Genomic DNA, 27,668 nt, shown 5'->3' with positions numbered 1-27,668 from the left:
AAATGCTTTCATGGTCTAACTCTAGGCGAAGTCCTCATCTGCCCCTCACCCTCGGTCTAGGAAAGATCATCAACTGGACATAGAAAATGCAAAGTATCCTGAAACCAGTAGGGAATTTCCATCCAAGGAACAGGCTGGCAAAAACCTGGAAAACTGAAGGGCTTCAGCTCTGTGCCAGATGCTTGCAAGGGCTCCGAATCTAGGCTTTCGCCAGACCGTGCTGAATGAAGAAAGATGTCCCTTGTTTTACTTTCAAGAAGACATCCAAGTTAGCCCCTACCTACACGATTGGGTGTTGCCAGAATGATAGTTAAGAGCAGTGCTTTCTCCTCATTGAGAATCACCATCTCACTCAGCTACTCTTATCACGGTGGTGTTACATAGCTCAGGTATTCAGATGGAATGGAGAAGTATTAGCTCAAAGTTTTTAGGTATATCAAAGGAGATGGAGATTCTATGATAGTTCCAGCAGCTGTGGAATCCCAACTAGCAAATAGGAGACCTGGATCCCTCAGTTCCAAGCTCCCAGGGTGTCACAATCCTGCCCTTCAGCAAGATAATCCCGAGAGGTTTCCATGAACCTCAGAGTCTGCCTAAAGCCACATATTCAGTTAGGAAGTGCCTGCTCAGATTCGGGACAGCTCATCCAGAAAACATAACTGTTGCAGGCAACCAGCTTGTTCGGTCACCTTTAAATAATCCAGATATTGGTTTTTTTTTTTTTTTTTTTTTCTTCTTTTCTGGCCAGGGCAAGTGCGGCTGTCACAGCTGGCACACACAGAGAGGAAGTATAGTCTTCTGATCCTAGATAATAACCAACATGTATTAAGTGCTTACTGTATATCAGACACCGTACTAAGCAATTCACATACAGTAACAATAAACCTTCACAACAACCCCACCAGTAGGTCCTCTTCTCCCCACTTTACATATGAGAAAACAGGTGAGGTGACTTGTCCAAGGTGGTGGCTGGTAAGTGTTGGAGCTGGACTCTGACCCTCTCAGGGCCCGAACTTCTCACTACTGTGGTGCCCCGTGTCTCCTCATACGAGGGGTCTTCAAAAAGTTCACAGAGAGATTCATACTGTCTTTCAATTCTGTTTTTCCCCAATTCTATTTTGGAGTACCCTTATACTGTCCTTTCTGCTCAGGGATGTTGAGAAAGAGAGAGGAGACCTCACACAGCTGATTTATCAGTTCAAGAGGAAAAAGATAACCATCGCCAAAGCTTTTAAAAGCTGATTGGAAAAACAATAGAAAAGTAGGCCTAAGGAATTGCTGCCAGACAGCTGCCAAGGGAGACTGACCCCTTAGTATCACCGGAGTGGTAAATACCTACCCATGAGCTGTTATTAGAGGATTTACAAGTGCTTTGAGTTCCACGTGTGGGAGCGCTGAGATATTCAGTCGTGCCTAGGTATAATGTGTATCATAAACCATTATCTAGCCTGGCAGTTTTAAACAAACGGAGCAAATTGCAGAAAACCCTGGGCCAAAATGAACCTTTTTCTTTTGTTTTCTTCTCCTCAGAGTTTGTGGGGAATGAGGTCGAGAAAGGGAGACCTAATTCCACTGCGACTCTCTGTAAATTCAGAACAGGATTGCTTAAATCCTGTGGGCTCTTCCCCCGTGAAGATTTCCAAAAGGGGCAAGCGCCCTTCCGAGGAGCTCTCCCCGGCTGGCCTTCTCTGTGGTGCGCTGAGAACCGCCCGGTGGCGGGGCTGCAGGGGGCAGTGCGCGCCACCCCGCCGGCGGCAGCGAGGGCGCCGGGGACGGCGCCGTGAGAGCAGCTCCGCGCGGCGGAGGGGGGCTCGCCCTGGATGTGCGGGACACGAGGGGTGGCTGGCGGCGGGCACGCTTTCCTGCGCAGTGCATAGGGCCTGAAAACTGCAGTCGTGAGAAGTCGGGCTGCCGGGTGTAAAAGCTGGCGTCCCCAGGCGGCAGGCTGAGCACGCTCACTGCGTAGCAAATCCTTCAACCGGCCACGCCTGTCCTCACAGTCCCGGGGGGCTGAGCCCGGGAGAAACCACGCAGGATGTGGAGGGATACGGTGATGCTGAGAGGCTCCCCCTCCGAGGCAGGGCTGCTTTCCCCGTGTTTGGGTTGAGATTGGAAAAACAAGCCAGCCGTCCCTGCTCGCTGACTCCATAAATCCATAACTACACTTACAAACCCTTGCAATCTATCCTTTCAGTAAAAGAGCTAAAACAAAAACGAAAACAACTATTTGCCTCTTCTCTTGGTAACATCCAGGGCTGTGATGGAAAACTCCCATTACTCCCAAGAAATAGGAGTGTGCAGGATAAGCATGTGTTTTTCCACGTTGGTTTTACACCTCGGCCTAGGGGCCCGTGTCGTGCAGACCAGTAGGTGACGCGCTGTGCGGGTGGCCGGGCGTGCGCGGGGTGTGCGCCGCTTTTGCCGATAACGCAGCGTGACTTCCTCTTTGCTTTACCAGACGAAATCTCAGCAATAAGCATCGTGTAAACTTCTTGTATGTTTGCTCTTTTCAGTTCTAGGGAAAATCCGAACAGCAGTGGGCAGTGCCCAACTTCTCATGGCCCAGAAATTCTACCAGTTCAGAGAACTGTGTGAAGAAAACCTGGTAGGTAACATTCGCCCTCACCACGGTTTCCCTGCTAGTACCATTAGAAGAACGTGTCCTGAAGACTGGCCCAGCTAAAGTAAAACGGGTTTTGTACCAAGTCGAGGCCCATTGGAGTCTCTCGCCTGGAATAGAGCGTTTTCTCATTTATCTCATTTCCTGCTTTTCTTAAAATTAAAAATATTGATTTTACACTTTAATCATCCTAGAAGAAAAAATCCAATCAAGTTAAAATTCCATTTCCTGCTTTTTGGAACTGAAAATGTTTCCTTTTCCTGGCTTTCACATGACATCTGTGATTTCATTATTCTTACCAAAATATGAACAATAATTATTACAAAAAAATCATTTTGGATAGTGATTTTCTTTCTAAAATAGCTGTCAATAACTATTTCCTAACCAAAGTTCTCTGTTTTAATTCAATGGCCAGAGGTTGGGGGCATCACAAAGTATAGATTTGATCTTCCTGAGACAAATGAATAATGCATCCTTCTTGGATGTACAAAAACAAAATAAAGCAAAACAAAAACACAAAAGTGCTACTACCAACATCAGCATTTTAAAAATTGAACACAAAATCAAAGGGCAGGAGCTTGCTTATCTTTTTTTAAAAAATTGTTACTATCTCTACAAGTTTAATTCCACGAGAAAAGCTTTTATTGCTCAATTGCTGGTCAAGCTGGATCTATAGCAAAGAAAGTGAAAAGCAACATGTTTATCTTGTAGAAAGTGAAAACATTATTATTAAAATTACCTGGTCCTTTTTCCATCTTCTCAGAAATCTGTCCTAGATGAGATAATGCGTATTAGTAAATATATTGGTAAGTGAATTCAATTCAACAAATATTTTATTGAGCTTCAGATATGTGCCAGGTAGAGAATTCCTGCTAATATGCAAACTAGCTAATGTGTCACAGATCTTAATTAACACGATTCTTTGTTCTTTAAATGTAAGAAAGCTCATCGAAAGCCACATTGCTCAAACCGGTCAATAGGCACATGCAGAAGTCAGTGTGGGCACACTACAGGGGAAACACGGTACCCCTCGTTAAAAGAATTACACGATGAGCAAGTACATTATGAAGTGCATTATGATGTACACACTGTGCAGATTTTAAAGATGAAATTGCCAACAAAATTTTTTGAAAAATGTCTAGACTTTAAGGAGATGTTAACCTTGTTAAAACCAGCTTTTAACGTTTCCTAGTTCTTGATGGGCTCACATCTCTTGGCCACTAGAGGAGCTTAGGGGGCAAAATATGAGAAGCACTGTTAGAGCGAAACTGAGCAGAGCCACAGTGGGGGAGGAGGGCTCTTGATGCTGGTCAAACCAGGCCCTGCAGGGAAGGTAAAGTGCCTACTATGTGCCAGACGTCATTCTAAGAGCCTTCAGATCTCTGATCTGGCTAAACCCTCAAAACGACCATATGTAGTTGATAGTGTCATTATTTCTATGGTAGTTTTGCAGATGAGGAAAATGGGCATGGAAAGGCTAAGAAACTTGGCTAGAGCCCCATGGTAAAAGGCATAACCAAGATTCAGATCCCAGTCTATTTGACCTCAAGCCTTTCAGTCTCATCCAGGATTTGAGTTCACTCCTCACCGTCATGGAGGGGAGTCAGCTCCACGCCCCTTGCAGCACGAAGCACAGTGGCCTGGTGGTGGCACTGTTCAGGTCTACAGCTACCTAAAGTGGCACTGTGATTGGTCAGAACCAGATCCAGCCCTCCTTTCTTGAGTTCCTACACTGAGAAGGAGAAAAATAATAGCTCTCTATTTTGAAGACACACATTATCCCAGATTAGATTCTCAGGTTTAGAATGAATGAACGAAAATTGGCTGTGTCCTACATAACCAAACAAGGAACCCAGCCCTCCTGGTCCTTCCACTCCCTCTCTCAGCTCTGACCTCCAAGACAGCCTGCTTTAGATTAAGGAATGAGCTGCCACTCCTTCTTATGCACAGGATGTCACATGAACCACTGATTTGGAGACTGGCTGAGAGCCTAAGCTCTTTCTCTGTTTCCCCATCCATCTTCTTGATGATGTGGGGGCAAAAAGATTCAATGCAAGGAGGGAACAAATCGCCATGATACAGAGTTGAGTACATTAAACAAAACACTATAGATGTACAGCATTGACTCTTTGGGCCTGTTGAACTATCATTTCATACATTGGTACACTGAAACAATTTAGCCAATAGGCTGGTGACCTAGAAGACTTCACTGAACTCCAAAATATGAAGTTTAGCTTTTAGTTACCAATAAAATAAGGCCAAATATATTGTGAGATCATAAAAGTCTATTAGAGATGCACTTTGTCAAAGCTCTTATCTGTCTATTTTGAATATCTAGATATTGAGGAACTTTTTTTTTTTTTTTAGTTTACTAAATCAAAATACTACAGAAAAACCTTTTGTTAATTCAGGTGTCATTACAATAGATTTTAATACTGAACCAAGCACTTAGAAACTTTAGAATTTATTTCTTCCAATGAATTTCAGAACTTTGGAGAGTTTTAGAACTATAAATTTATAAATACATCTTTATTTGTATCTATTTTTGAGCCAGACCAATAACACTAGTCCATCCAAGGACTGCAAAGTTCTTTCCAACCTATTAACTTTGACAGTCATCAACCTCGTACTTTCTGAAATTCTGATGATTTCATTTTTTACTAGGGGTTAGTTTTGAAAATACATACTGGCTTCCTGTTATTATATGGCATGAGGTTTCACAGTCTGTCCAGTTGCCTGGAACACCAAGAGGTAACCAAATTGACACCAGCTAGAAACTCCTGACAAATGCAGGCTCCTACCCATTTAACCATGAGTGCCTTTAGCTGCTGTTGCAGATAATGATTAACAATGAGCATGACACCTCCAGTCGCTTAGCTGTGCTTTTTCTGTCTTAGATCGTAACGTTAATTTATAAAATCATACTTTCTTTTGTCAGGGATATATGGATGGGGACAAAGCAAGCCGATCCTTAAACACTGAAGAATGTTCACTATTATACTAGTATTATTATTGCAAATGGATCATTACAGACATGTATATATATGTGTAGATCACATTTGCTATATTATGTTATGGTCAATTTAAAACTATTTAATTTCAAATTATTTTGTCAAAGCAGTCATATGATAAATGACTTCCTATATTAGTTAACACCTTAATTATTAAACACAAAATACTTTGAAAATCCGATTATTTTACTACTCATTTTTTTATCCTAGTATTTCTCTCAACATGAGTATTAAAACTAATCTTATTTTAGATTCTTTATCTGTCTTATGAAGAAATTTTGTAGCATGGAGTCGAATACCGACTCTAAAAATATACTGGATTTTGTTTTAGAGATGAAATTTTCATTTAAATGTAGTGTTTTAAAATGTTTCCTGTAGCAGATCAAACATTCTGGGATTTTTCAAATGTTTAGAGCTTCCCCTAGACCATATTGATAGATGTTGTATCACAACAGAAGAGTTTTACAACCTTGGCATTTGAGACTCACGGACTCAAATGGATGAGTGTATAAAATTACCATTTGCAGCCTCACTTTTATCTCCTATCCGAAAACCAAAAGGAACTCATCCTCCTTACGGTATTCATAATATTGTGAAACGCCTCTTTGGCCCTGAGCTTGTTGTCACGGATTGCCTCTAAAGCAGGAATGTTTTTCTTTCTCTTGTACAGAATCCTAATGCTCATCCGAGGCCCACTTCCCAGGATTTGGCGGGGTTTTGGGACATGCTGCAGTTGTCCATAGAAAATATTAGTATGAAATTTGATGAACTTCATCAGTTAAAGGCCAATAATTGGAAACAGATGGATCCTCTTGACAAGAAGGTAGAACAATGTAGATTTTGTATGGTTCATTTAAAAACCTGCACAAACACTGGACAGTCTAAATAGGCTTCTGCATTCAGTCCTGCTGTTTACAATGTGAAATGGAGCTGATATCATATTAATTTCATTGTAATGACAATGTTTACATAGTAATCATTTGGGATATTATCTGTAATATGTTTCAGGCATATTTTTAAAGAAAAACCTGTCTTTGTGAATTGGAAAATGGGAATGTGGCTTTTTTTTTTTTGTTAATTAAACTTTAAGTTAAACTATTTTAGTCACTGGAAGGAGCTGCCTCCATTTTGCTTTTTAAACTAAAATAAATGACATCTTCAGTGCATGATTCCATAGAGCAAGAGTTCAACTTCCTTACACACCTAGGATGTGTTCCTGAGAAAAATAGGAAGCCCTGAAAAATAACTGACTTTGATAATTATTTCATAAATATAGTAATAAAGAAATCACTGTTGTTCAAATCTAAAATATATACCGTAAATTTCATAGTAATCATAAATGTTGGGATTTTTTTATTTTTCCAAAAGAGTTTTACTTTGGGTTGATTTACCTTGGGGAATATTGCTCACTGGGTTCCTCACGCAACCGTTTAGAAATAAAGACTTAAATTCTTTTACTTAGTTCAAAAACTGTAATTTTCACATTTGATAATGGTGGTTCCACCAGGTTCACACAGGAATCCAAGTCCACCTCCCAGGCTGGCCTGTCATGCATGACTTTTATTAACCCTTTGCTCTTCTATGACCTGAGGTCAGATAGTCTCAAGATATTCAACCTCTGAAGATCAGGGATGGCTGTTCCCTGGAAGCACCGGTGGCTTTTCCCTTTTCAAGTTCCTCACCCATCAGAGAGCTAACAGCAATCCAGCCATTCTGCTGCTGCCCATCGTAATATCAGGGTTCTTGGGGTCACTGGACTTCCAGGAGAAATCCAGTCCCAAGGGACGGTCCATAAGTAACAGGAGAGTGACACTGTCATTACTGTCCCCCGTCTCCAATTCTGTCACCATCAAACTGTGGGTTTTATTGTTAAGCGTGAGAGTACTATTGATGTACGTGTGGCCTCTCACTTGGGAGGCCAAACATTTGCACCCAATCTAATTTTCTCTAATCTGTGTTTAAAACTGTCTGCTAGACACGTTTTTAAATCAGTCTTATTTTAAGAAAACACTACAGATGTACACAAGCTGGTAACTTAGTTTCTAGAGCTGATCTATCTAATTTCTCATTCGTTGATTTTTTTAAAAATAATCTTAAAAAATAAATGCACAAGGAAAGGAAAATGGCTAAAAAGTTTCCAATATTCCTACTTTTAAAAATGTCCACTGAGTTACCCGACAATGAAGATTTAAAAAGTCCGAAAGCAGTGATGCTAAGAATTGATATATGTAACCTATTGATATTTGCACAGAAAATCATTAGTTAGCTTGATTTTTAAGTTTTTTATACACTTTGTCTGTGATCAGAGTTTTTCATCACCCCATGAACCTGAGAGGAAAAAATGCACAAACACGATCAGAGTTGGTGGGAAATTGTTTGCACTCCGTGCTCTCCTTTTCTCTCCTTTAAGTCACACAGACTCCACCTTAAGCAGCCAGCGGAGTGGATCAGCTCAGCACAGCAAATTTATCTACGTGCTGAGCACAAGTGTTAAGACACAAAGAGTACCCTTTGGAGAATCATTGAATCCACATTTCAAGGCAATGTTCACATTTCGTTTTATGAGGATTGCGAGAATTTTATTTATAATGAAAACATCAGATTTATGTGGACCTTTTCACAGCCTGAAAGTTCAACATCCTATTTCCAAAAACCCTTTGTGGTTTAGAGTCCCTTCTTTCCCACTGCACTTTTTCTTTCTGCCAAAGGGATGAATGACTTTTGTTTTTGCAGTGGCATTGAAAATATTTGTTTTACAGTCTGCCGTTGATAAGAGGGATGACCTCTTTCAGTCCTGTGTTAATTTTCATGGCACGGTTTCTGTCCGTGTGATTGGAATTGCCTTCTGGGCCATCGCAGTCATCCCGAGGCCCCTAGTGAGAGTCATCTTGGAACTGACTGCACTCCCGAGCTAGGACATGTCCGGGGACCCTGCACAGTACATTGCTTGTGTGTTTCGTGCGTGATGTGCAAAGGGGGAATAACTCACTGTGGCATCCACAAAGCTAAAGAACACAGTCTTCTAATCACTTCTTTCTCATTTGGTTACTTAGGTTGGGGGAAGGGGAGGCCGGGTGGGCCCAGGGGGGGGGGCGGAGGTGTTTTTAGACTCTGAACCCAGCTCGCACCGCTGACGCGCCTCCTTAGAGGGGACGCAGAGCTCTGAGCCGCTGCTGCCGCTGTCGCTGCGGCTCTACTTGCCCATCTCTGGCACCAGGAAGAGTGTGGAGCCTCCAGAGAGAACCTCACTCAATGTGCTGGGAGCCGCAGCCTTTCAGCAGGGGGGCCTTTTAAATACCCACATCCTTCCCTTGGAGAGACCTAGTTCTGCAATCCAGCCTTACCCTTGGCCTTAAGCTTCCCGGGATTTTTTGTTTGTTTTTTCTTCATCTTTTGAATACCCAAGCCAGAATAATGAAGAAAAAAATATATATACAGTGTGCAGAGCAGAACTACCCACCCTTAGGTAAAAAAAAAAAAAAATGTGTGTACTAACTCCTGACCTATCCCAGTTTTTCCCAAGCTTGTCCTGAGAAGCTGTGTAATGTCCTGCACCTTCTGCTTTGATCAGGAGCGAAGGGCCCCTCCTCCAGTGCCAAAGAAGCCGGCGAAGGGCCCCGCGCCGCTGATCCGGGAGCGCTCGCTGGAGAGCTCGCAGCGCCAGGAGGCCCGCAAGCGCCTGATGGCCGCCAAGCGCGCCGCGTCCGTCCGCCAGAACTCGGCCACCGAGAGCGCCGAGAGCATCGAGATCTACATCCCCGAGGCGCAGACCCGGCTCTGAGCGCGCCGCCGCCGCCGCCGCCGCCGCGGGGCTGTCCCCCGCCCGCGCCCTCCCCCTCTGCCGTCTCTCCTCGCCCCTCCGAGCCCGTCCGTTCTGAGCTCAGTGACTTCCACTGTCGTGGCGTAGTTGTCATCTCGCAGGAGTCGTCCCCGTAGCCCCCCGCTGCCCGGAGCAGTTTGCCCATCTTCTGCACCGAGCCTCGCCCCTGTACCGAGGCCGTCCCCCCGCCTCACACAGACATCCACCCCTTTCTTTTCTGGGCAAAGCCAAACCCACCTGTGTAGAAGTGACACCTTTAGGTCACCCACCATCCTCAATTCTCTCGAACTAGTCTGTTCCTAGAGCTCAGCAATATCAAACCATAGGTATTTCAGAACTCCAGTATCACAGGGGGATCCTTTGGGACCTACGTCTTCCACATGAAAGAAACTAGGGCTCCGATTCCTTTTATTTCCCCCTTCGTGGTTATTCTTTTAAAAAGCAGATGGAGCACTTTATTTCCAACCTCAAAAATCACACCATCTCACCGGAATCAATAAGTGACAGAGAGGGGACCGAGCTGGCCTGGGGGTGGGGGACTTGGATGTGTAGCAGGGAAGGGAGAAGGAAAGTCTGCAGGTGCGGGGCCACCTGCACCACTCACAGCTGCACAAACTGCCTCACTGTTGCTTCATCAATCACAGCTTCAAATGTTTCAATCAGCAGAAGATTGTAAATTCGATCTTTCAGGGAAATTAATCTATTCTGAAAGGCAATAAAATGAAGAAAGGCAAGGCAAAGGGAGCACTGGTGGTTTAAGATACTACATAGGGATTTTTTGTCCTAAAATTTAGATCTGAAATGTTTTATCAACTTTTATTGTACTGTGTATAAATATATTGTGTTGGTGGTGGTGGTTTTTCAAGGGGAAAGCGTTGGTTCTATTAATTTGTAGCGTCCATCCCAGGGGACCTACCTAATTCACACACAAGGACACATCTGTTTAGGAAGTGCTGTAAGTGGCAGCAAGGCTGTTTTCAGAGAAGAGCTTGGGTTTCCCCGTCATCCCTTTGAATGCCACACATCTGTCCATTTTCATCCAGTGGCTCATATTTCAGATGTATTTTATCTTTTAGTCTCCTCTCACTACTACACAGAGCCCCATCATACCCCATCATAGGATTTTGTGCTATGTCAAATGGAGAAAATAAATTTTCAAAATAATTTGAAATAATAAATAAATTTTCTAAATAATAAATTGGCTGCCTCGTTCCAAAGAGCTGCCACTGTCATCTTGAGGTTCCAGGTAGTGAGAGAAGAAGTCTAACCTGCAGGGGCTAACAACCATGAGCAGGGGGGATGTCATGATTCATGAACACTGAGCGAAATCCAGGCTTTTGGCAGAGAATGTTGATTTACATTTTTAGTCATGATTGATGGGCAGTATGCATCGGTGTCTAGCGGAAGTTGTCTTTAAATGCCCTTACTCGTTGCAGTTTAAACATTTTAGAATGTGGCGATCTTAAAGTATCTCTGGCATATTTCTGTCCTGCTCACACCATAAAGCATTAGAAATTATCATTGAAAAATGACTTTTAAAAACATACATCAAATCTGCTTGCACCAGAGAAGCTTTTTAAAAAAAAAAAAAAAATACACTCTCATAGCCAGGTGCTAATATAATTTTATTTATGAAATTAAGAGAGGTGATGGGTTCTGGCAACAACTATTTTCACGGACATATTCTAAAACCACTAGAGAATTTGCTACCTCTCAGAGCCATTGATGCTTTGAGCTATCTTTATAAACAGGGCACAAATGTTTACTGCTGTGGTTTACAAGAAAAGGGCTACTAACTTATTTAAAAACCAACCGACCAACTTTTAACTAGGGTGAACCAAGCACCTTGAGTGCTTTGTAAAATTGGAGCATAAAATACTTTGAGCTTCAAGTATTTGCTAGTTTTAAAGAGAATACACCTTTTCTTTACCTTGTAGCAGTAATGAAAGGTCACGCAAAGTTTGCATCAAGTAAGGCCAACTGCCACCTTGGGTAGCCTGTGGTCACATTCAATACCGTGAATGTCTTGGAACTCACAGATTAACATGAAGGAAGCAGCATCCATCCCAAGACCCATGTTCACAACTACAGCTCCGTGTCCTGAGGTAGAGTTAAGGTTTGGATTAAGAAATAGATTTCTAATACAATTCAAGATCATCCTACAATATTTTCTTTGGAAACTGATTTAGCCCAGGATATTTTAAGGAGAGACAGAGAAGGACTATTTATCTTGTCTAAGTGAACGTATTTGTATATTCATAAGCTATTTTTGGTAAGAATTTTAAATCTTTTAGCTCAATGCCTACAGGGCATCATGACCTTTGCCTTCCTCAAAAACACAGTTTAAATTGTACAAACACTTTATAAAAAGCTAATTATTGATGTTAGAACATGACCCCACACAATGCTGCTTGTTTAACCACTTGACCCCTTAAACTGACATTCATGAGCATAACTTTTGTCACATTGTTCTTTTTGATGTAATTTGTAGAAATGTTTTTTAGTTCATAATGGAAAATGTATGTACCCTGAAAAATTACTTATTTTGTTTAACTTTGGTATAAAGGTGTTGGGCATTTTCTTGGGGAGGGGGGGATTACAAAAGAAGTTTGTCTCCCACGTCAAGAAACGTTCAAAGAAATTAAGTATTTATTATATTTTTTGCAGATGTTTCCATACAATTCACATAACCTTTTTGTAAAGAGAGATGAAGAAATGGATTAAAGATTTTTAATATTTGAAATGGTAAATAGAACTAATTTATTTGTAATATATTTCTGTTATTTATAGATGTTTCCTTAATGTTTTACTGTGCATTACCACTTTAATTTAAGCCTTATCCTTGTGAATTTACCATTTCTTTTTTAAAACATGTCTAGATGCATATTTTAAATAACTGGAATGTAAATCACTAGCATATCTGAATTCCCAAATGTAAGTTTTTAAAAATTATTTTGGTTTGGAAGAAAAATGATTCATTTGAAAGCCTTCAGATGGAGGGTTGGGGAACATTTTTATGGCTTTATGAATTGGAATTTCATAGGCTTATTTACCTAGATTGTGTGTGGACAAAAAAAAAAATGTAAATAGATGAATGTTTCCCATAATGTAAAAAGAAGAAATTAATAAAATAATTAATGCACTGCTTTCAGGTCTTGTGTTTTTACTAGAGTCCCGCTTCTCCCAGAATAAAAGTAATTGTCTTCTGAAGGGAAGAGTGAGGCAATTAAGAAGCATGTCATTCTCACTTTCATTGTGACAACACATACGGTATTCACTGTTGAGCAGGTAGGGAGATCTTGCATCCTAGCGAAGGAATTTCAGTACTGAAGAATTAAAAAGTCCTCTGTCACTCTCATAATCACAGGGTCAGGAGCTGCAAGAACTCTGTTACCAGGAGAGTCAGGTATATTTTATGAAGAAAGTTATTAGCCTCAAACATGTGCAAATCCATGTCTGTTTTACCCACTTTGGTTTCTTTGCACGTACTTCACCCCTTTTGTTTCCTACGCAGTTCTCAGGGTAGGGAAAATCAGAATAATGCTTCATGATTTTCATTCCATCCTCACAGTGACAAAAAACTGTGCTTACTGAGGTTTAGTGACTTGCTCAATGTGGCACAATTATTAAGGGACAGATTTGAGTCCAGAACTGAAGCCTGTATTTAGCTGCTTCTTCAAGTGCTGTCTTTATCATCTTTCCACATTTAAAATTGGTAATAATTTACCACTGTCAATTTTGTCTGGTTTTTATCTTGGTTATATTTGTAATTCTTACTTTATACACAAAAATATAGATTTACCAAAAAATAAAACTAAGAAAGTTAAATTGGAATGTTTTATGAGGTGGACTCACACTTCTCTGTTGCCTGAAAATGCCAGAACTCTGAAACCTGTGTCCACAGCATCTCCTCCTTCCAGCAAGTTCTTGGGCAAACTCATCCACCTTGGAAAATGGTAAGCCGATAAGCCACTTTTTCTGATTTTTGTACATAAGCAAGACCTCTGCCAGTCACCAAAATAACAATGTACTTTTGAAACTGCTTCAAAAGAGGAACGATCAAGTGACTGAATCCATGGGAGGTTACCAAGATCTCATTACTTTGGTCCATGCACTGCCTATTCAAGTCGTCTGAACGGTGATTATACTTCTTGCCTTTTCACAAATTAATTCTTATATTTCACTGGGGCTCCTTAAACATTTCAGCCAATTCCAAAACAAAACAAGTCAGCTTTTGTATGTAGATATCTAAATTTCACTGAAGCAACTTCCCATGTTACAGAGTTCACCCTCCAAAACCAAAAAATGTTAATTTAGCTTTTTTTAGAGAAATTAAAATTGTTTGCTCTGAACATGCCTTTCTTTTTCTATCTTTGAAATCCACCCCTTGAGAATATAAATCGATTTTGGTTTAAATAAATGACATATTAAAAATCATAGCGTCTGCATGTGTTCATTCTGGAATGCCACTGATACTAAAGGGTGCCGAAATTTACCCCGGGTTGGCTCAATGGGCGTTTGACTTGCAGCTGCTAAACCAAGATCGAATCAACTCCTTTTGCAAACAGACCAGTGACCCTGTCCGAAAACTCTCTTGATCTTAACTCATTTACTAGTACAAGTTTGCGAAATAGGTCTTAAATTCCTCTGTAAGTCACTCATTATCTCCCTTGAAGCCGGAGAGAGGAGAAATCTGTGCTGCTTCCTCGTCCTGTGCGCCCCTCTGGCTTCCTGCTGGCCCAGGGAAGGAGGCATCAGGAAACCCCAGGAAGCCCCAGTGCGATTCCTGATCCCTGTGTATCAGCCTAGACAGCCAAGTGACTCTTCCCATGTGTCTTCTTTGTAAATGAGCGCAAGCATGATCTCACAGAAAACGGCTGAAAGCAAGCAAGCATTTCCAGAAACGCCGAAACTCAAGCTCTGCCACGTTGCTGGTTGAGCTGTTGCTAGTTGTCGCACGGAGTGTTTGCGCTGGTGCTGATTAAAATGCCCGCGCTTCCTCCTCACACTTCTCTGTCTTCCAGAAATAGTTGCTAATTTCGTCTGGAAACTTGAGCAGTAAATCAGTGTCACTAGGGGGCTTCTACTGAGATCTCAGGAGATTCTTCAATAGAAGAGCTCTGCCTTCCCCTTTTTCAAAGGGGAAGGGGAGGCCAGTGGCCCAGAGTTTCTGCTACATGGGGGAAAAAACGCAGTCCTCATGTTGATTCTGCAGGGAGGTTATAAACAACCATTACAGATTTCTGTGTGAAAGAAAGTGAGCCGAGATGCCGGGTACCGTTCGAGCTTTATTAAAGGAAGAAAATCTGCTGGGCTGTGTTCAGAGTGGCACAGGGCCCAGGGCTGCCCTGAAAAGGGGACAGCACCAGGTGTGGGGGTGGTAGAGCTGTATAGGTGGTTGGCACCAAGAGCTGGGTGATGTAATTCCGGGGTGAGGATTGAGTTAGGTCATGGGAATGGAGAGTTCCGTGCATGTGGAAATGCCAAAAGTTTCATTTTCTCTGAAACCATGAGGCTTCTTGTAAAAGAGAACGGGGGAGAGGAGGGGAAGAGGTGGATGGATGGCTCCATTTTGTACTTGGGCTTGTCTAAAGTGGCGCTGGTTATGTGGCAGATCTATTACTGCGGTCTTAAATCCTGGTGCTTTCACTGCTTCTGAAGACCGATGCTCTGCAAATAGAAAATAATCCTACACAGCTAGCCTTCTGAGATTCGCCTATATTGTCATCAGTTGATGAACATTTCCTTCTTTCTCAGGTTTTGGAATCCAATGCCAACTAGGAGTTTCCATTATGAAAGGGGAGGGAAAACATCTAAGGAGTTAGACAATACTATAGATGGTCCTATAAAGTATATAGTGGAAACATCTACGCAGATTTAAAAAAAAAAATTTTCTACTAACTGAAAAAGGGAGGGTCTTTTCTTTTCTTTCTTTTTTTTTTTTTTTTGGTCTTAGGGAAAAACCTCTTGCTATAAAAAACATTTACTAATGTATGTGACTTTTTTTTTAAGATACTGGATTTGCCACATCATTTCCTTTCTACAATTAAACCTAATGTGCTTTACAACCACAGCCAATACGATGTCTGTAATTCCAAAGTGAGAGAGGAAGCACATGGCAAAGGCAGAATTGAGCAAAGGTAAAAGAGGATAGTTTAAATAATTTACCCTTAGATTCCTTTTCTGTTCAACACATTTCTTGAGCACCTCCCTCTCCTCAACATGCCCAGGGAAAAGAGCCTTGCTGCCATTGCTGATGGGAGTTGAAGTTTTCTCTTCTCTGCAACCTGGCCCTTGACCTGAGCAATACCTGGGAGATCTTGGCGAGCCTGGCACTTACTGAGCTTGGCAAACATGAAAGAGCAACTCAAGGGCTCCTGAATAGTTTCTTAACATTAGTCAAGCAAGATAATGAGTCTGTCATGACTGGAGGAGAATCCTCCAAGGAGCTGGTGTCTTTGGGTCTAGTCTTGAGTAGGTGCCCCAGGGATCCCTTGACTAGCAGGTTATTCAAAATGAAATCCATGAAATCTCAGAGACAGAGTGAAAACCTGATCAGTAGTTTGGAAAGTTGGAACAGAGGAGAGGCATTGGCACAGAAAAATGGGGATTTCCAAACTGAATGTGTGTATTAAGCACTTTGTAAATAGCGGTGAAGTGAGGAATAATTATTCAGATAATTCTGGGAACTTCTGGAGACGAGGATAGTAAAACAAGCTACTCAGGAGGACGTAAGATGTTTTGGCCTTAGCCTATTCAGGATCTGTCAGGGCGAATCACCATGTTTTCAAGGGCACTTCATTGGAAAGTAGTTATGAGGAGGCCAAGGACCAAGCTATTCCTCTGGCAAAGACAACACGTTAGAATCGGGTTAAACATTCAACTGAGAGAGTTTGGATTAAACATTACAGCAATGCTTACCTAAAGAAAATACAAGGTGTTGACTGCTGCTGACTACAAGGAGGCACTTGACACCACCTGAGAGAAGTTGTTCTGACACAACTGAGTCACCTGAATGATCCTCACTAAAGAGGAAGTGTCCTCCAGAGCTATTAGCATTTAAATATATCTGTTAGGTGGTAGATAGATCTCCCTACCCCATGATTCCTGTTGACTTCAGCCAAAAGTAGTGATTCCCCAGCAGGGTTTCTGCCAGCAACTCCAGAATCACAACGACAAAGGGAAAAGGCCCCACACATGCCACCAGAAGCACTCGCATGTCATTTTGGTTATAATATCCCGACTTGGGGTTGGGTAGGAAAGCATCGCCATAAGCTTACAAGATACAGATATTTTCAGCATTTCTCGTGGAAACTTGACTCACCCTCTCTCCAGCCTCAAAATTGTGCTGAGCAGAGACAGGGCCATTTTGTGAGTGGGTAAGAACCCAGATTTAAAGCCAGACCACCTGGTTTGAATCCCAGCTCTATCCCTTACTATCTGTGTTTTTGGGGGGCAAGTTATTTAACTTCTCTGTGCCTCAGTGTCCCCATCTGTTTAATGATGAAAACAGAACCTATCTCATACATTTGTTATAAGGATAAAATGAATTAACACTGTATATGTAAAGCTCTTAAGACAGTGCCAGGCACATGGTCAGTAAATGTTTAATATCATTATTATTATTATCATCACACATTTTACATTTACTGAGAAAGTTCCTTCTGTGTTGGCTAGACTGTTTTATGTGTACTCTACAACTTAATCCTCACTATAAGCCTATGAAGTCATCACTACAAATGAGTTACAGAGAGAGTAGGGAGCATCCCAAGGTCACTAGTAAGTGACAGAGCTGGTGTTTGAATCCAGTTTGAAGCTAGATCTTTTGTTCATATGTGTATGGTATGTGCGAGACAAAGCAATTTACTGTTGTTGGGTTTTTTCTGGTTAAAAAAAAAGTACACATATGAAAATTTCAGAAAACAAAAGGGTATATACAGTGACAGTAAGCCTGTTTTTTATTCTAGTTCTTTTCTGTGATATTCAACATCTTTGAACAGTTTATTTTACGTATATCATTCCAGAACTTATCTATGAATATTCAAGTGTGTGTGTATATACGTATGTTTTCCCACAAAACAGAAGCATGCCATACACATTCCTTTACTGTTTGCCTTTTCCATTTAGTCATGTAGTGTTCCATTTCAGTCTCTTTAACGGCTCCACAGCAATCCATTTTATGGATGAGCCATAAAGCATTATCTAGTCCCCCTGTCGGTGTATGTTCAGGCTATTTCCATGGCCGGCTATGATTTGAAAAATCTGAAGTGAAAATCATTTTTCAAGGTGTCTTCAGTTCACGTGGAAGTATCCGTAGGTTATATTCCTAGAGAGATGGACTTGCATTTTTAATTTTAATTGTTTTCAAATGGTTTTCGGAAAATGTTACCTTGATTTTCCACCTCAGCAAACATATATGAGTTTTAGCAACTACCTTCGCAAACAATGAAACAAAACATTTATAAAGTAAATTCAAACATACGCTTTTTTAAAAAGCAGGCATCTTCCAGAACCAAGGATGAGGTGGGGAGTGTTGGGGCGGGGTAAGTCTCTAGAAATGTGGAGGTGGTTTTAATGTAATCTTTTCTGTAACTCCCAGAACAAAGAATTGAAGGAAGGAGTAAGCATAGCCCTAGCCTTAGGGTGAACCCATTCGGGAATCGGGTCTACTTGCACCGGCCTTAGATGGTTGCATATAAGACCCTCTACTGCACATGTGCAGCTCACGCACGGGTGCAAGCCAGGAGAGGACGTGGAGAGTTAGTGCTTTAATGGCTGGCTTTATACTGTAGGCCACCAACTCTTAAGCTTGGTAGTTTGTTTCTTATTATTAGTTTTTAGTAGTAGTTGTTGTGATAGTTTGGGGGGGGTGTTTTTTTTAACGAAACTCCACTTCTAAAAAGGCTTTAAGATGATTTACAGAATTAAAACATAAAACAGTGAACAACTTTTTAAAGGAAAAAAAGAAAAAAAATTGGTAGATCAATAACTTCACCAAGCTCCCAGGGCCCCAGCTCCCTGAGCTGTGACAAATGAATATGAAATTTCTCTCTAGGCTTCCTGGTGGCCAGGGCAAAGTGGTGAGCATTTTTAAAAGTTAGTCTTCAATCAGTTTGGAGACACTAAAACTTTAAAATCCCTTCTGTGCTCATAAAGTACCAAAATGATTTCATATATGTTGCAAACCTAATGTGTGAGCTCACAGGAGCACAACTACCTTTGCCAGTCACAGCACTGACAAATGACCATGCAGTGAAGTACCATTATTGTGTCTTTAAAGTCAACCCTCTTTTACTTAACTGGTTGGAGGGATTTCTGGATCTTGGCAAACAAATGGTCCCAGACTGAGACCAAGTTCTGACATCCTTCTTAATTAAGTCTGACATCCTTTGGAGTTCAATCCAAGAATGTGCCTTTCTCTCTAGGAAGTAAGCAATATTTCAGTGGTTTGTTTTTCTTTTCTTTTCTTTTAAAGCAGACCTCCTCACAAATAAGAAGTCCTGGTTTTCCTGTTCAGACAGGGCCCATATCAGAGCCTGTAACTTTCGAGACCTCTTTGTCCATGAACAGGAACTCTTCATCTCCCAGATGCACCACTTTGTCATGCTATACGGTGCGACCCTTTCCGCCCTGCAGTCTTGGGGCCACTCTGTACTGGCCAGAAGGCGCTGCTCATCCCTCTGGGTTGTTACCACCTAACACAGTGTCTCTGTCCCTTCTGCTTCCCAGACAGTGGCTTCAGCTGGATTTAGACAACCAGCCCTGTGCCTTTAATACATATTGGGATGACTCTTCCTCAGTGTGGAAAGGCACACAGAGGACTTCACACAGCGCCTGTTATTTTCTAAGGTCTGGTTAACTTTTCAGGCCCACATCTGGAAAGACTGTGCTTCAACATTGGATTTAAACGGTGATTTCTCTATTAAATGTAAAGCATTGGACTAAGGTGTCCCACACTCTACTGTATGGAAGGTGGGAAAGAGGGAAGAGGAAGGGATTCACGCCGCCAGTGCCTTAGAGGCAAACCAAACAAAACTTGAAAAGGGCACAAGCAGCCTGCCTTCCACAAAATGCTCTGGTTGGGACGTGAAAGTGATAAATTGGAGCAGGGGCAGGCAAAGATTTATGGCAGGTGGGGCTGAACTTGCAGGCTTTCAATGCCCTGAGAACAGTGGTTCTCAAACATCGGTGTTCCTAAGAAGCACTTGCCCTCTCCCATCCCCAAGCAGATCCTAACTCGGTAAGTCTTCTCTGAGAGTCCATCTGCAATTCTAACAGATTCACCAAGTTGAAGCCAATGCCAGAGTTCAAGGGTCGCCCTCTGAGAACCTGCTGCCCAGCAGTAGTTTTCAACCTGGAGAGCCTGAAGAAATGTGCGCAGCTGATCGATTATACCAGAATGGAGGAGGAGCAAGAGAGGACAAACACAGCCATATGTTTGCATGTTTTTGTGCAGTTGAGGTGGAGAACCCCCCTGTAGAGGTATTTGCAGCCAAAGGAACAGGTTGGGCAAAGGCCTGGAGGTGGGCGGGGCAGTGAATGTCTGAGGAATGATTCCCAGGTGTGTAGGCGTGGCTGGAGTGACAGGCTCATTGAAGGATTGCACTTTAACTCATATGCCAGGGCAAGGACAAGTCAGAACTGGTATACTGTGTACAAGAAAAAAATATCCTTACCTAAAGCATCACTAGGAATATTATGACCCACTTACTAGTGGGGCATGACAGTTTCTTGATGCGTTATCTAAAGGGGTGTTTGAGGCCTAAGTGAGTCTGCCCATCCGGTGTGAGGGTTCCCGTTGAGGTTACACATCTCTGTCAGCCTGGCTCTGTGGCAGTCATTCTGAGAATTGGAACACAGAAGGCAGAGAGCTCAACACTGTATATCATGTCCTTACAGAGTGACTACCTTGCATCAATTTATTTTCTGAAGTATACCTTGCAATAAAAGGAGACTCAATTACTATGTCCCAGCACTTTCCTGCATAGCCACATGGCACAGAGAATTCGCATCTTGTAAGGAATCACCTAAAATGACAGTTTTCTCATTTACTACTTTCCTGCTTTTGTATAACCCCAGAATCTAAAGACTTGTTGGCTGTGTGTAGTCAATAACTTATATAATGGTCAATACTACTGATCTTCTGGTAAGGGCTTAAAGTCTGACAGGCCAAATCCTATACAACAAAGAGTGACAGTTTGTGTCATGAAAAGATGCTCGAGCTGTCTGGCCTGTGAATGGACTCCTTTCAGCCTTCTCTACAATGAATTTCCTCTACAGCCAGGTTGGAGATTTCTGTCTGGATATTTCATATAAGAATAAGATTTGAGCTATAAGGAAGGGAACCACAAATCCTGAATTTTCCAGGACAGTGTTCTCCCCCTTGTCAAATCACAGCTGTTTCCTTTCCCTCACCTGGAAATCTATGCAGATTTTCCTAATTTGCAAATCTAACTGGCCTCCAGGGTCATCTTCCCTGCTCCTCCCTGCTTTTAAAATATAGCTCATGGGCCTGTTGGTCATCTTTTGGTATGTACACGTGGACTTACGTGTATGTAAACACATATCAGAGATTACATGGGCTCTCTGTGGCCTAGAGGTGAAGTTATTTTGAGCAACCCATCCCATTCTCCCTCCTCCCCACCCCAGTTCCCTACATGTGGAAGTCCAAAGCCCCAAACTCAGTCTCTTCTTCCATTTATGCACACACACGTGCACGCACACACGCACACAATCCAAACGCCTTCATACATTCAGGATGTGGGGTTTGAGGAGACACAGTGGGTGTCAAAAGCACAAAAGCAGGAAGCATAAAATGGTTCTTAAAGGATGGCAGGATTCCTCAAGCATCCTCCAGCCGCCCTACCTTGGTGGAGACCTGCAGACCAACTTGACCGCGCCTGCGGGCAGCAGCTCCCCACCTCGCTAGTCCTGCTCCCCTCACTTTTCCCTCACTGTTGCCAAACATTCTCCCACTTTCCTTTCCAAAAAGAATGTAAATTCCATGCAGAACATTTTTGCTCTCCTCCAAAAGTCTCTTCTGACTCCTCAGGGAGTCAGTGCCGGAAAGAGATTTTTCCAGGATTAATTCTAGTGCCAATGCTGAGATTTAAAAAGAAAGAAATTAACTGTGTTACACATTACAGTTTGGGGGTGGGGGGTTTCATTCTTTGCTTTTTTCAGCTGTCCGGTAGGAGGAGCCGAACCCTTGACAACGTTGGTGTTACTGACACCGTGCTCCAAGCAACCGGACAGCCCCACGTTACAATTTTGTATGTGGAAAGGTAGTGATAGAGAAATAGAGAGAGAGAGGCAGCGAAAGAGAGGCAGAGGGGGCAGGAGGGAAGGATTCTATAAACTAACAAGACAAAGTCTGATAAAGTCAGCTGATAACATTGCCTTTGGACACAGGCATCTCTTTGGAACAAGACAGATCTCAGCTTGACTCCTGGTCTTGCCACTAAGCAGTTGTGTGACTGTGGGCAGATCACTTACCTACTCTAAGTCCCAATTTGCTCATGAGGAAAATTTGGATCCTAACAGCTCCCTCAAAGTTTATTTTGCAAATTAAGATTGATAAAATCTGTGAAGTACTTTGCAAAGTCTGTGACCCACCATACAAATAGAATTAATAATGCTGGCTGTTATTAATTTAGTGCTCAGCAGGAAACAATTATAAAAGAGCATTTTTTTTTTAAGTGGGAATAGGGCCGGCCCGTGGCTCACTTGGGAGAGTGTGGTGCTGACAACACCAAGTCAAGGGTTAAGATCCCCTTACCAGTCATCTTTTAAAAAAAAAAGTGCATATAGTGGCTTTGCATCCTTTCTGGAACAAGATGGGATGTACACCTCACGTCTTATTTCTATTAAAAGTGAACATGAAAATCCTTAATATGAGAAAGATTGGTTTGGGGAAATAGCTCTTTTTTAGTTACAACATTTTCAATAAAACATTTAAAACTTATTATTCAAAGTAATGAGTACCCCAGAATGTAATTTGTGGTCTCTGGATATCTCTGCCCATTAAAAGGAACGAAATCTTTTTGGAAAAAAAGTTGGTTTTCAGGTCTGTGTCAAGACTGTGCCAGATAAGCCCCAATCACTTTAGCATAGCAGACAGAAAGCTGGAAATGACTGCGCCATTTCAAAAGAACCTAGAAGCCCACTGTAAGATGTTCTCACTGGCCAGAAATGGAGCACTATCAATAGGAAAATAACTGCAATAAACTAAAGCACATGAAATATGTAAACGCCATGAGGTCATAGTGACACTCTGTATTGGATCCTCCACAGCCAGCACTGGCAGGACGTTCAGCAATGACGGGAGTGTCTGTATTGTCCCCGAGGCACTCTTCCCAGGGGCGCCCACAGCTCTCTCAGGTTCTCTCAGGTCTTCGGTGCAATGTCTGCTTGTAAGTGAGCCCTTTCCTATCCATCTTGTTGTAAATCGCATACCCCCACCTCACCCCAGGAACACCCTTCCTCTCTCCTCTGCATTGTTTCTCTCCATACCTCTCTTATCACCATCTAACCTAAAATAGGCAATAAATAAAATGTGTCTTCTTGCCTTCTCCCAACTAGAATGTAAACCCCAGGAGAGTAGAGATTTGCGGGGGGGGTTGTTTTATTCATTTCTATATCTGCAGCACTAGAACAATGCCTGGCACGCAGACATCACTCAATGAATGCTAGCTGAATGAATGAATGAATGATATTTGAAGTTATCTCTGGCCTGTGATGTAATAAACCTCTGTTATTCTCATTTGTTCTATAAAGAGCTGTTGCAGTTGGTAGCGCTTTTCTGTTAGTTTAGTTTTAGGGAAATCAAAGGGGCTTGCAGTGACACGAGGTGGCAAGAGGACATGAACTGTAGGAGGTAAGGTGGTGGTTTGATAAAATTAGTAATTCAGAGTAAAAGATGACAATGACAATGTAAACTCCTGGCCCTCTCCCCTGAAATTCCTAGAAATATTGATGGTTGGGGTCAGAGTACTAAACTCCGCATATCAGGCAAGATGAGAGCTACAGAAATTTAAAAAAAAATTTTTTTTTCATTGTACATGTTTATGGAGTACAATTTATTTCAGTACATGCATACATTGCATAATGGTTTAAGCCAGAATAGTTAGCAAAACCATCACCTAAAATTTATCATTTCTTCACAATTTTAACATTCAAGATGCTCCTTTCTGGCTATCTTAAATTCTACAATACACTGTGATTAGCTATTGTCCCGCTAGGGCACCAGAACTCATTCTTCCTGTCTAATTGTAACTTTGTAACTTTGTACCGGTCACCAACCTTTCCCCTGTCCCTCCCCACTTCCTTTCCCTGCCTCTGACAACCACTATTCTACTCTCTATGTCTCTTTTTTTTCTCTTTTCAATTGATTTTTATTGATTGACCCATGAAAATGGTACATATTTATAAGGTACAATATGGTATTGAGTACATTTATATTGTGTGCAATGACCATATCAGGGTGCTTAGTATATACCCAGCACCTCAAACATTTGTCATTTCTTTGTGTTAGGAACATCCAACATCATCTTGACTAGCTAGAGAGCGACAGTATTTTTTAAAGATTTTAAAAGAACAGGTGGCTGAACACAGAGGCAGGAAGACTTGGAATTGGAGGTAAAACAAAAAGGGGGACATAAGCCCAACAACCCAGAACTGACGCAGTGAGAATTCACAGGATAATAGAACTATCACCAGCCAGAAAGCAAACTTTTCTACGTATCTGAAATGCTATGATGTGCTCTATGGAATGATTTGCCTCAAGTTGAATTTGGGTGAAAGTTTTAGAATCCAGGAAAATCCTGTGCTGTGGACTGATTGAATTGTGTCCCTAAAGTTCATATGTTAGAAGCTTAATTCCCACTGTGACTCTTGAGAGTGGAAAATCCTATTATGGTAATTGAAAGATGGGGCCTTGAAGAGGTGATTAGACTGTAGCACCATGCTGTAGTGAGTGGATTAATAATGGTGGTCAGGGGCATGGTTCTGAGGGCTTTAAAAGAAGAGCACACATGAGAGGTTAGTCTCTCTCTGTTCTGTCATTTCTGTCATGTCAGACCCCTGGGTCACTGTTGCACCACCAAGATCCTCACTAGATGTGTTCCCTGGACTTTGAACTTCTCAGCCTCTGAAACTTTAAGCAATAAACTTCATTTTCTTTACAAGTATTCTGTTATAAGCAACAGAAATGGATAAGACATAGTGTATTAAGTTACACCACCACCGCTCTAGGAACTGTAGCACACTTCCCTGTGTGCTTACCTTATCTGGTTCTCCCCACAACTGCATGTGGTAAATGTTGGTCCAGTCCTGAGCAGGAGCTGGGGGTTCACCTCCCCGTGGCCACTGAACCTCCTGTGTCAGGGATTCTGCCCTGTCTGGGAGCATCCATTCAGGGACAGTTTGTTTGGGGCTTTATTTGCAGGGTAAGCCATGATCAGTAGGCTGGCAGCTGGAGGAATAGCTGTCCCTACTCCTCAGGAGCACAGAAGGGCCCCACTCTCTAAGATGGAGCCTGCTGCTCAGGGTGCTATAGGGGAGAAGAGATTTCTTTCCTCCCCATTGCTAGGTTCATGGCTAAGTCCCCTCTAACAAAAGACAGATTAACAAGAGAAAAACATACCAACTTATTTAAAGTCATGTGCCACATAACAATGTTTTGGTCAACAATGGACAGCACACACCAGTGGTCCCATAAGATTATAGTGGCTATACCCTGCAGCCCAGGTGAGTAGTAAGCTATACCATCTAGGTTTTGTTACCAGACACAAGTCCAGCTGCCTGCCCCCTTTCAAAAACAAACCACTCAAAAATTAAACGTTGTTGAAAATGTAAGTCAGCTTTTATTCAGGAATATGGGTGACCTGAGGAGAGATGTTAGGCGAACCCATTTGTCCAGTAAACCTGAAGGAAAATAGCCAGACTAAAGCCATCTCCAAGACTCAGATTTACTGACGAGTTTTTGAAGAGAGGGCTGAGGGAAAGGAACGTGGGAAATGAAAAGCAGGAGGGAGGGGGACACGAGCTGTAGCGGCTCCATGCAAGGAGCCAGGTGCAGGGTCTCCCCAAGACTCTGCCTACTTTCTCCTGTCCTTGATGTCATCTCAGGGTCCTGCAGAGGAGTGGACTCAGCCACCTTCACTGATGTCTTCCTTGGTTTCTCAAGGTCTGGATACTACACGCAAGCCTGCAGCTCCAGGATGACTGGAAAACAACTTTACATTCATGTAAATAATGTCATCTTGCCCCATAACCAAGGTTCAAATTGTCCAATAACCATGGGAAAAGAGGGAACTCAGAGAAATGCATGTCGAGAAAAAACTGCGTCCTTTTAATATTTTTTAGAGCCCTTGTGGTTTTAGGTCCCAACATGGCTTCAGTCCTGCTCACTCCAACAACCTGTGTAAGTACGTTCTGTGATGGTCACACAATGACAAAATTGCCTGACAATGCATTTCTTCAAATGTATCCCCATTGTTAAGAGACATATGACATGTGTAGGTTTTACATAACACGAGGCCCTTCAAAAATGAAAACCCAAAGAAATAGGGAAACCTGTGCCTTTTTATGCTAAGATTGATGGTGAGTGGACAGTCACAGAGAAGCATGACTGGACAAAGGGCTCTGAGCTAATGGTAACAAACTTGGGAGAACTTGGCAAGGCCTGTTAATTCTTCTGTGTGTCCCTGCCTTAGAAGAGAAATAAGGTCATCTCTTTCCTCCGGGTGGGCACTTCACACGTGAGGGTCTTATGACCTACTTCAGAGGAAAATCAGAAAAATTATTTTACTGCCTGCTTCAGGGGAGGGGGGAGAAGGTCAGAGAGTGACCTTCCTGCTTCTGTGGTTTTCTCCAATGCCAAGGTGCCATATGTGGGATAGCAAGTCCCAAACCCCATCAGTGCACACAGTGCCTGGCTTGGGCTCGGTTTGGAAAATGTTCATGTGCCCCACTCTTTCTCTTCCTGCCTCTGTTTCAGCACCTCTCATGATGAGACCCCGCTTCCTCCAAGGCCATGATACCCCGTCTCTCTTCCTCTGCCCCTCACCTTCCCTGGTGACCTTCCCTGGTGACTTGGCATCCTTACCTCATCTCCCTCCTGGGGTTAGTCTGGCAATTTCTCACTTCTCAACCTATTATTACAGCATAAACCCTATGCCTTGCTGTTCCTTTCCCTCTTCTGATCCTCAAAAGCGTACTTTGAAAGTAAAACCCAGGAGCAATATGAGTGCATTTCTGTCTTTGTGTTTCTGCCACTATACTCCCTCCGTCCCGGAGGCCTGGGGACGCCTCCGGCTGAACGCAGAAGAGGCTGCACAAAGCACGAAGACGGAAAGCACGAAGAGTCACAGTCTCTCTCCACACAACTGAGCTTTATTATCTCCATTTTCGTATGGAGACAATGGGGCACGGACTCCTAAGTGACCTGTGCAAGTTCACGGTCAAGCCATTATCACGGCCCAACTGGGAGCAGGATTCTGACCCACACATGCGCAGGCAGGGAGTTTTGTTTGTATTGTTTTTTATTATATTATGTGTCTGCTTAGAAGTCCACCAGGGTTGGCTAATATATTCTGATGTGTAATCCTAACTTTACCATCAACTTTATGACAAAATGTCAATAAGATTGAAGCAGCAGGCAGAGCAGGATAAAATATAGATTAAGAGCAATCTGGGAGATCATTTATCATCAGGTCTTTTAAAAATGCTCTACCAATAATCCACTATGTTTGTATAATGTTTATGGTTTATGAAACACATCAGCATCCATTACCTCACTTATCCTTACAAAATCTCCATGACACACAAAAGGTATATGGTGAATTACCATTTTATAGGTGAAAGAAATGGGGTTCAGACAAGGTCATGGAGCTAGGAAATTGCAGAATCAGGAATTAAAGACTGGTCTTCTGGCTCTAAAAGTGGAGAGCACTCTACTACACCTGGCTGCTCTGGAATCCTTTAATGGTAAGCCATCCCTACATCTCTTGGGACTTGTGGCTCGTGGCACAAGAAGCTTTAGCTCAGATGGTTTATGAGCCTCAACCACTGGGCAGCATCATAGGATTGACTTCTATATGGCCCGGTTCACTTTATTGCACCTCATGGTCTGAAACAGGTTGTCTAACCCTGCCCCAATAGGTATCTTCAATGACAATCCCATATGGATGAAAAATTTGGATAGATAGTTCTATAC

General features: G+C 42.4%; 1 protein-coding gene across 14 annotated transcripts in view; it reads left to right on the top strand.

Moving 5' to 3' along the window:
- DLGAP1 (DLG associated protein 1) overlaps positions 1 to 9,412 on the top strand; it is a 309,572-nt gene extending 300,160 nt beyond the window's left edge. For 11 of the 14 annotated variants that reach the window (XM_063076525.1, XM_063076524.1, XM_063076537.1 and 8 more), the window contains 3 exons: positions 2,514 to 2,605; positions 6,302 to 6,454; positions 9,203 to 9,412. In XM_063076525.1, the coding sequence (XP_062932595.1) occupies positions 2,514 to 2,605; positions 6,302 to 6,454; positions 9,203 to 9,412 (455 nt within the window). Of the gene's footprint in view, positions 1 to 2,513; positions 2,606 to 6,301; positions 6,521 to 9,202 lie in introns of those variants that run through there. The other 3 variants (XM_063076535.1, XM_063076538.1, XM_063076536.1) reach the window with 1 other exon arrangement.
- Positions 9,413 to 27,668: the final 18,256 nt, after the last annotated feature.

This window comes from Cynocephalus volans, chromosome 13, assembly GCF_027409185.1.
Source record: "Cynocephalus volans isolate mCynVol1 chromosome 13, mCynVol1.pri, whole genome shotgun sequence".
Taxonomy (NCBI): Eukaryota; Metazoa; Chordata; class Mammalia; order Dermoptera; family Cynocephalidae; genus Cynocephalus; species Cynocephalus volans.
The sequence above is the reverse complement of the archived record's forward strand: the minus strand, read 5'-3'. Positions and strand labels throughout refer to the sequence as shown.